Consider the following 9686-nt stretch of genomic DNA (forward strand, 5'->3'; position numbering starts at 1 on the left):
AAAGAAACCTCAGAGATAATTCGCCGTTAATTGAGAACAATATTCTTAACTACTCTGTCCACATAATACCACGTGGCGGCTGAGGCAGGTCAAGTACAATCAGACCAATGTCGGACTATTCTCTTGTTACTTTTGTGGTACACTCCAAACCCATCAAATTAATGTGTATTCCTACAATTACCTCTGAGGGTTATTTCTCGATTTTGCCGAAAGGGTGAACGAGGTTGTAATTGTCGTTTTTTTAATTAGGTAAATGAGACAATATTCTGATATAACAAAACTGTGTCAATCTCTCTTCCTCATCCTTCTGCATTACTTCGTCATGATCTACAGTAATAATGTAACGCAAAACATATGATAATGAATCATATTTATTATCCCACAGAAAATGTCCCGAGCACTTGACTATTTCGGAGTTTGGTTATCAGGATACAGCAGAAATCCGGAGAACGTCGCATAGACCTCATCCGGCTGGTTGTACAGCCAATTGTCCCCCCTTCCTTGTATTGTCACTTGGTCATCTGAAGAAGATAACTGAATTTTACACATTTTACAGTTCAAAACATATTATCTTATTTCGCAGGAACCTTTCTCCACGAACCCTTTGTCCTTACTCATGATCTTATTATAATACCCCTACCACCAAACCAACCCATCCCCACCCACTCCCTAACTTTTTTCATCATCCTCACTTCACCCACACACTATAGCCTAATCACCTTAACCCTTCCGACTAAACTTGTACCCATGACTTCTATTAAAGTCATTTTCCCCTTTCCCCATTACGTCAGATATTCTGGCCAACGAATGATACCTTTCTACTGGTGAACCGTTGGGACGTCGTGTAACAGACTGATTAAGGCCGAATGATCCAACTTGCACCAATTTACAGGCTCGCTGGAATTTGTTTTTGTTTGTTTTTAGGGTGAGTGTGTGTGTGGGGTATGTGGCCCGCAGATAGTCAGCTCTATAATTATAGTATAGTTACTATTATATATACCTTACAGTTTTGATCCATGTTACCCAGTTTGTTGAGGATGATGGACACCCCTATCTAAGGTGCTCGCCTTCACAGATTACTCACATCGCAACTTTGTCCTTGTGGGTTCGATGCTGGGAACAACCTCAGCAAGGGTATTACTAAGGAAACTTGTCAGTAACTTCCCGTAGGTTCTTACCGGGTTTTGCCCGGTTCTTCCTTCAGCACATATAATGGCCGCACAAATGTAGCCTACCATGTGCTGATAAATGACGCTAAACCCACAAACAACAAATCGGTATACCGCTAGGTAAGATAAAGTGTGTTGAAAGGTGACTGTCAGACCATTTGTAAAATCTGGGATAATATGTAATTCCGAAACAAATAGATTGCACACCCACAAAATACAGAGAGAGAGAGAGAGAGAGAGAGAGAGAGAGAGAGAGATGCACTTATCGAATTGTTCTTACTCTCTACTAGAGACAGCAGTATTGCATTGCTGGCCGAGGCGTAATCCTGCGTCTGATGGGCATAACCACTGACCATGTACTCTCCGTTTTTCATCAGATCAAGCCATAGTTGTCCATCCTGGTGTTACAAAGACAGTATACAAAAATATTACGCATGGGCCAATCTGTAAATTCCACCTATCTTCCAGCAACTCTTAATAAATTGCTGTTTATTTTAAAATGCAATGGACCGATAGCTAATCTTATCGAGGGCAACGCGTGATTGGTTCACACATGCTGTACCAAGCTCGTATAACTAGGCGTAATGGTTAGGTACATGTACAGTTTGTACTTTATGGCATGCATTAATTCAATGTTTAATAACTTCATTATTTTTGTCATCTAAATTGAGCTAGATTTTTGCAGCCGAATATACATAAATTGATACAATTTCACAAGAAAAACTTCGATCTTACAGAAACTGTTATTTTAAAGAGTTGACGGTGTTCTCTTTTTTTTCTGGCCAATCATAAATTCTTGAGTTAGGACTGGCTTACAGTGACATAGTCTTTTCACCCGAAACCAGAGAGGTTGGTAAGAACCAATGGTTGTCTTCTTCTTATGGAGTTTGGAACTCCAGTGTCCAGTAATAGGTGAGGAAAGAAACATGTTGTTAACTGGCGGATTCAGTTTCGTCACTCCAGACTGCAGTCAAACCCTCGAGTGGTATGATAATATTTTGTTTTAGATATTTGTTACTGATCTAGATCAAAGCCTTTTCTACCCCCTACCCACACGACTTTGTCTTCATATATCGTGTGAAAGGTACAAACAGGCGCCCATGCAAGAGGAAAGACATTGGGGGGGGGGGGGTTTAGAAGGCTTTAACCTATATCAGCAATGCCGTTATTATCATACCACTCAGTACACGTGTCTGAGAATTTCCGTCCACGTGTCAGTTACAAATACAGTTGCAAGTGCAAGTACAAGAACAACGCACAGGTACAAGCGCGGACATGGCCCTGTTGCAATGCAGATATGACGCGAACGTATCCACTGACCATTTTCATTGTTTTTAATCAACGCTGGCACGGTAAATAAAGCGGCTTTTATTACTGGACATGCATTACATGCACACCCACCCGGCACAACATAATCGGTCGATTGACAGGTTTAGGAGCTTACTATACTGTTTGTTGTTTTGTTTTTTCTTCTTCTAGAATTCATTTATAATGCCTTCTTTTCTACATCGCTGTTCCATACAATTCTGTACCAGTTTTTAAAGCGTCCGGAAACTGCTAAAATTGTTCCCGATGTGCAATAAGGTCATCGATGATTGCGTATGTGATTACAAGTATCTTGAGCATAAATAATAGCTCTAAAGATTATCTTCCATTTCTGATATGCTTCTATCCAGATCTGATATTTAGGTTCCATATCATCGAATCCAAGCATCAGTGACTGAATACATGTACGGTCTGTAGAGCTTTTGGGTCGATATCAGATGTTCTTTTATGGACTAAATACTATCAATTACTGTCTGTATATAGTTCTGACTAACAACAGATGTTTTTAAGCCAGGCATTATTTAAGAACATTCCATATCTGTTATAACCTGGTTGAGCAGATTACATACATGTCTTAGATACATTTTGTTTTGAACCATGTATTTCCGCAATTTTCTGTGGTGAAAGATCTGCTTTGTCTTCTTGGTATTTATATACCGTTTGTGTTCAATAGGAAGATGTTCTATTTTTACTGCCTTTAAATCCACTATTCCCCGGCTCCTTATCTGTCTTCATGGTTGCCGTTGGTTTCAATTTCCGCTAACAGGGTGTCGAACTCAGCCATGGTAATAGTTTTATCCTCAATAGCCACCGATCAGAGCTTTGTAATTGTATTGAGAATAATTTGTGCCACCGCGATAAGTTTTGAATAGATATGTTTTCGCGAAAGTAACCGTGACGAGATCATTTTGTCAACGCCACTATTCACGCCGGTTATTATTGATATGACTTCAACAACAATTCGGACTGGTGTGCCTATTATGTTTAACACAATCGTGATTCCCGATGTGCAATAAGGTCATCGATGATTGCGTATGTGATTACACGAATATCATCTATGACCACGTGCACGCGTTTGTATTTCACCAATAGGGCTGTTTTCTTTGCGATTTCATTTCGAAGCTGTTGTTCTGCTTCGATCAGTTTTTGAGTCGGTAACATTGCAGGTCTATCATAATTCTTCAATTGATATTATCATCGTAGAAACTAATTGCTCAACAGGCTGACCATAATCAGACTCACCACGTCCGGGTGCAAGATGCTCACGCACTTCAACCATTTTTATTCACTTGTAAATGTACAACAGTTATAAAATAATACAAAATATTTTCCGAGGAATATGTATGTCTCCGAAAATTGTGTTTTCCTGGGCTGTAAATGTTGTTGGTTTATTATTTTTTTTTTATAGATTTGAACGGCACGTTGAAAATAGCAATTTAATTCATCCTTGTACAAGAGACAGCCCCCCCCCCCCCCAGCCATAATGGCAGATAACACACAGCCTACATTAAGTCTCTATACAAATATTGATTGGGATGTGAGCGCAACTTCACTGTTAACCGGAAACTGGACGCGTGTTTACAGATTGTGTCTGTAATACATTTTCAACAATAGTGACCTCTTGATACAAATAATGTATATTCGCGTATGTCTTCGCTTCTGTCTTCACGCGTGTCTTCGTGCCCATAGTCACGTGTATCTTTGCATACGTGTCTGCATTTGTATTTGGGGTTACCCTCATGTATGAAGGTTGTGTCTGTAATACAAAATTAGAATAGGCCTAATAGTGGCAGCTTTGTGTAACACGCGAGTGTTGTTGCAAATCATACCAGTGATCAGAGGATGTATTTACTCAGTGTCCGCGTTGCACTTGCGCTGTAAGTGCGCATTTTACGTGTACTTTCGCTTGCACGTGTACCTGTATTTGTACTTGCCACGTCGACCGACGGACAATCTCAGAAACGTGTACTTAGTAGTATGATAAAAAAGTTTTTGATGATTACTGATCTAGGAATAAACCTTCCCCACCACCACCATGACGTCCCTCTTGCATGGGCACCTGTTGGTAGCTTTCAAGCAATGGCATGTGCGCATTATATGAGGACAAAGTCATGGTGGGGGGGCGGTGTTTAGAAAGCTTTGGCCTAGACCAGTAAAAACTTTAAATAGTTAATATCACACAACTCCTTGAGATGACACAGCTTTTCTCTCAAACATCATACAGAGTTGGTATTGAAAACCTGGCAGCAGTGTTTTGTGTGTGTGTGTGTGTGTAAGCGCGCGCCCGCGTGTGTGTCCAGTGGCGAATAAGGGATATATGCATTAATATTCAGCGTGTCGACAGCATTGACGTCTTCTGAGCAACGAAAATTGACTACATAGATTTGTGATAATTTTTAAAAAACAAAATTAAGCAATAAAAATAATTTTTAAAAAGTAGGATGTGATGACAATCATCACGTAAAATATTTTCCGATGCCATCGTAATATAAATAAGGATGTCGAAACTTAATTTATTATGTGTTTTTTAAAACAAAATTAAATATGTTTAAAAAGGTATTGCAATTTATGTTTTGAGCATTTTCGATATGACGCATTATTATTGCAGACTGGCCAAATTCGATCAGTATACTGGTACGGGAGGACAAATTTGACCAGTATACTGGTACGGGAAGACCAATTCGACCAGTGTACTGGTACGGGAGGACAAATTTGCAATTTGAGAAACGCATATTGAGTACCAAATTTTAAGATGTGATTTTTGTAAGTCAACAAGGGCTGGATTTCAGTAATAGAATTTGAGTCGGATCTTAAACGTCAAGTAACCGAGCCTTCATTTTACCAAGACGTTTTAATGTTAAACTTCGAAACCTATCATATTCTATTGTTCAGTTCAGAAATTTATATTAAATCCGTTTGCTGGATAATACACGTTAATTTTGTCAGAACCTAAGTTGTTGTGGGAATCCAGACCTGGATGAAATTGCCTATCAGACATTAATAAAGGTTGAGCCATAAGAAATGGAACCAGGTCTGGATTTTGCCAAAAATATTTCGGATATGGACTTCTGTTCATCTAGAACTAAAAATCTGATTTGCTGACTTGAAATGAACCAATCAAATAGTTTAAGTATATACTTCATGCTGACGTAATCAATAAAACGTTTAATGTCCATACGTCATACTGGCGATATTCATGCCATGTCTGGATATTGCCGATCAAAATCATTGATAATTCAGCACATCCTTTTTTCTGAAATGTAAGTCTGGCTTAAATTTGACTATTTGAAATTATTTCTTAATATACAACTTAAACTTTATGAAATATTGATGGACTAGGGGCCACAAGTTGTAAACTTGAGCTTTCATTACCCACCGAGTCTGAGATCCCATGAAACATGAAGACGTATGCACCTCCGTGGGGACAGGTGAACACCCCGGTCCCGTTGTTATATGCGCCACCTTGATTAAGGAAAACCCGGTCGTACGTTATGTTGATTGGACTGTGAAGTTCCACGTTGTGTGTCAGGCCGGCCGAGAAGGCCACATGGATATCCGAGTGAGGTACACGTCGATACAGAGGCACTGATAAATGAAAACAAAAGTGATCTCTGATGCTGACAGAAAAAAAGAGAAACACAGTTGCTGACAGACTACGGACCTGTAATGACGTTATTTCAAAATTGACTTATTCCAGATAAGCGAGTTTTAATTTTGTTTCAATTTATGAATCACGTGACGCTGGTACAATGCAAGACCACTTCGCCATATTTTTGTACCGCTTGCGGCCTATCGCACATGGTTGAAAATCTTGGACTCGGGTGCCTAGTTGAGATATAAACATGAAAATGTGTTCCGAGTCGCAGTACTATTTTACGAGACAAGGTGTTTTAATTACACTGTGTATTCTTCAAATGTGATCCAGTTAGGGAAACTTAAAATTGGATTCAGTATTCGCTCGGGAAGCTTGAGTCAAGATGATTTTGACGCGTAATAGAAAGTGTTTAATGTACGATTAGTCGGAGACGAGTTTATACAGTGTAGTGTATCACGTAGGAAGTTGTGTGATGTGAACAGAAGTAGTTCTGAATACAGTTCTCAATGGTAGCGAACTGCGTACGAAGTTTCTCTCTCGACTTAACGGAAAAAAGGCGAGAATGTTCCAGTTGCTGGGTCTATAACACAGAAAATAATACATCTGTATAACTCTAACTACGTTTTAAAATTTTCATAAAATTGTCACGACATGCTTCAATGTATTGCCAATCACCATAATTTTATTTATTTATTTGATGGTACTTTAAGGGAGAAAATTTCTACAAATTGATTGGGGAGGAGAGCACTCTCGCCAGTTCCTGTACTGCACATTCCTAAGACACTGGGTTGTCTTTACCGGACGCTACCTACTTCTCTTGATTGAAAAGAAAAACTTCAATAGAAGCAAAGGACGAAGCTATGCAATCACGTTCGATTCACATAATGACAGGTACTCTATTTACGTATATGTCAAACGCAAATCACATTACCTTTCTATTTACACGTGTCAAGTACAAGTCATGTGACCTTTCTATTTACAGATATGTCAAACACAAGCCATGTGATCTTTCTATTTACCTATATGACAGACACAAATCATGCGACCTTTCTATTTACATAAATGTCAAGTACAAATTATGAGACTGCTACCTTTCCATGTTCATATATGTCAGACACAAGCCATACTACATTTCTCGATAGATATATACCAGCCACAAGTCCTACAATATTTATATTTACATATATACCAGACACACATAATACTACCTTTCTATGTTCATAATTGCCAGGCACAAGTCATACTACATTTCTATTTACATATATGCCAGGCATAAGTCATACTAGATTTCTATTTACATATATGCCAGTCATAAGTCATACTACATTTACATTTACATATATGCCAGTCGTAAGTCTTACTACATTTCTATTTACATATATGCCTAGCACACGTAATACTACCTTTCCATGTTCATATATGCCATGCACAAGTCATACTACATTTCTATTTATATATATGCCAGGCACAAGTCATACTACATTTCTATTTACATATATGCCAGGCACAAGTCATACAACATTTCTAATTACATATATGCCAGGCACACGTAATACTACCTTTCCATTTTCATATACGCCATGGACAAGTCATACTACCTTTATGTTTACGTATATGTCAGGCACAACTCATACTACCGTTTCAAAATTGTTGATAAAGTTTTCTGAATGAGAATGTATAGAATATACCATATCTGATTTATTATTCACTTTTGCAAATTGGGCTTTTCTGTGACATTGATTAACATTTAACTTGTCATATATCTTTCTTTCTTTCTACAACTGCTCTAGTGGCTTTGTGGTTAGAGCGTCCGCCTCGGATTGGAAGGTCGCGGGTTAAAACCCCGGCCGAGTCATTAAATTAGTTGTTTTTTTTACTTATAAAAATGATACTAACAGCTGCCTCGCCTGGTTCTCAGCATTATGAGTTAGTGCCAGGACTGGTAAGCCTGGTGTCAGGATAATGTGACTGGGTGGGACATGATGCTACGTGTCTGCGGCATCACTATAAACGGTCACACTGCAGACATCGTAGCGCTATGACTCAAAAACTGTTAAAGCTACGTTAAAAATCCAAATCACACACACACACACACACACACACACACACACACACACTTCTTACTTTCCACACAAATTGCATACGAAGAAAAATATTTCAGAATTGACATGGACACATGGATTTATTTTGTTGGTGTGTTAATCTTTTAGACTGAGAATATAAAGGGCTTGCTTGTATCAAAACGTGATGAATTCTGGGGCTTTTACAAAACTATATACTTCACTACGGGTTATAGATTTGACCGGATACAAGATTTATTGATCTGCACAGGTTACATGAATTATTTGATGGTCACTTGTAATAAACACCATACCTATTCAGAAAGTTTGAATTTATTGTCTCTTTAATAGAATAAAACTAAGAAATTATAACTTGAAAAAATCAGTATTCCTCTAATACTGAGGTGTTACACAAATCTTTACTTTTTAATACTAGCATAGTTTATGTAAATCTATCTTTATCTAAATATATCTTTATCTAAATGTTTATCTTTATCTAAATTGTTTATTTTGTGTGTGACAACAATCAGCGTCCTGAAAGAACAAAAAAATACAACCTGATTTAATGATATATTGACATTAAGATCCACACATGTTATTCTTGATATCACTAACACCCATTCGGAACATCCTCGTCTCTTTCCGATGCGAGTTGAATAACTTATGGCATGCTATGAAAAAGGCGAGGATGTTCCGATTGCATCACCACCATCATAAACCATTGTTGTTGTAGTTGTTATTTGGTTGTACTGTTGTGGTTTTTAAGTAACGTTGATACATACATTCTATACCATTTAGATTTATCCCACTGAACTGAAATGCTGATGCAGCTCCGAGAATAAGCCCCAGTAAATGTATCTGACCGACCGCCATTTCGAAGATTTTAATCTATAAAAAATAAATAAACAAAAACTCATGTATTATGAAATCCGCAATCGACTGCATTTTGGTGATATTGTTAACAGCAATGTAACAAATAACTTCTTATTTGTTATTAAATGATTGTGACGTTGTGACTCTTGTTTTCCACCACTCTATAGTCTATATCAAATGTAGATAATGTCGCCATCGTGGTATAAGGATACGGTCCGAGGCGTCCGAATTAACAAAAACGGACATTATCCATGGATTGTACTCAAGTTATATGTAATTTATTAATCATGCTGACTAAATGTAACTGTTGCCTCGAGAAGCTTCGGAATCATAAAATCAATTACTGCTAGTAACAGGTTTGACGAATTCCTTCTTTTTAAAATGGAACCTTTTGTAAAATCCTCTATCTATTCCATTACACAAGGCACAGACTTAGACAAAATCAGCTACAATCAAAATAATCATCTAATAATACTTTTTGGAAATTATTGACTTTAAAGATGTTAGAATGTCATCGAGCAACTTACCTATGCTTTTCCGAATATTAAAGGCCTTGTTATCTTGATCTCTCAGTCACACTTTATCACGGATAACAGTCTTAAAGAGTTATTGGTTGTCTGGGAAATCACAAGTGTTTCTGACAGAATGATAAGGCCGACCTTG

The 9686-nt window shown here is 37.9% G+C and overlaps 1 protein-coding gene across 2 annotated transcripts; it reads right to left on the bottom strand.

Moving 5' to 3' along the window:
- Positions 1-355: 355 nt before the first annotated feature.
- On the bottom strand, positions 356-9686 carry LOC149791063 (complement C1q-like protein 4). Of its 2 annotated transcripts, none has more exons than XM_089971453.1 (5): positions 9551-9686; positions 8942-9038; positions 5872-6080; positions 1450-1567; positions 356-521 (listed from the first exon to the last, which is right to left on the bottom strand). In XM_089971453.1, exons 2-5 carry the CDS (start codon positions 9021-9023, stop codon positions 406-408), a joined length of 525 nt encoding a protein of 174 aa, XP_089827579.1. In that variant the 5' UTR covers positions 9024-9038; positions 9551-9686; the 3' UTR covers positions 356-405. The 2 variants fall into 2 exon arrangements, with proteins under 2 accessions (XP_089827579.1, XP_089827578.1); XM_089971452.1 differs by having other exon boundaries at positions 8933-9038.

The sequence above is a fragment of the Sinohyriopsis cumingii genome, chromosome 10 (assembly GCF_028554795.1).
Source record: "Sinohyriopsis cumingii isolate HCF-2022 chromosome 10, ASM2855479v2, whole genome shotgun sequence".
In the NCBI taxonomy this organism is placed as follows: domain Eukaryota; kingdom Metazoa; phylum Mollusca; class Bivalvia; order Unionida; family Unionidae; genus Sinohyriopsis; species Sinohyriopsis cumingii.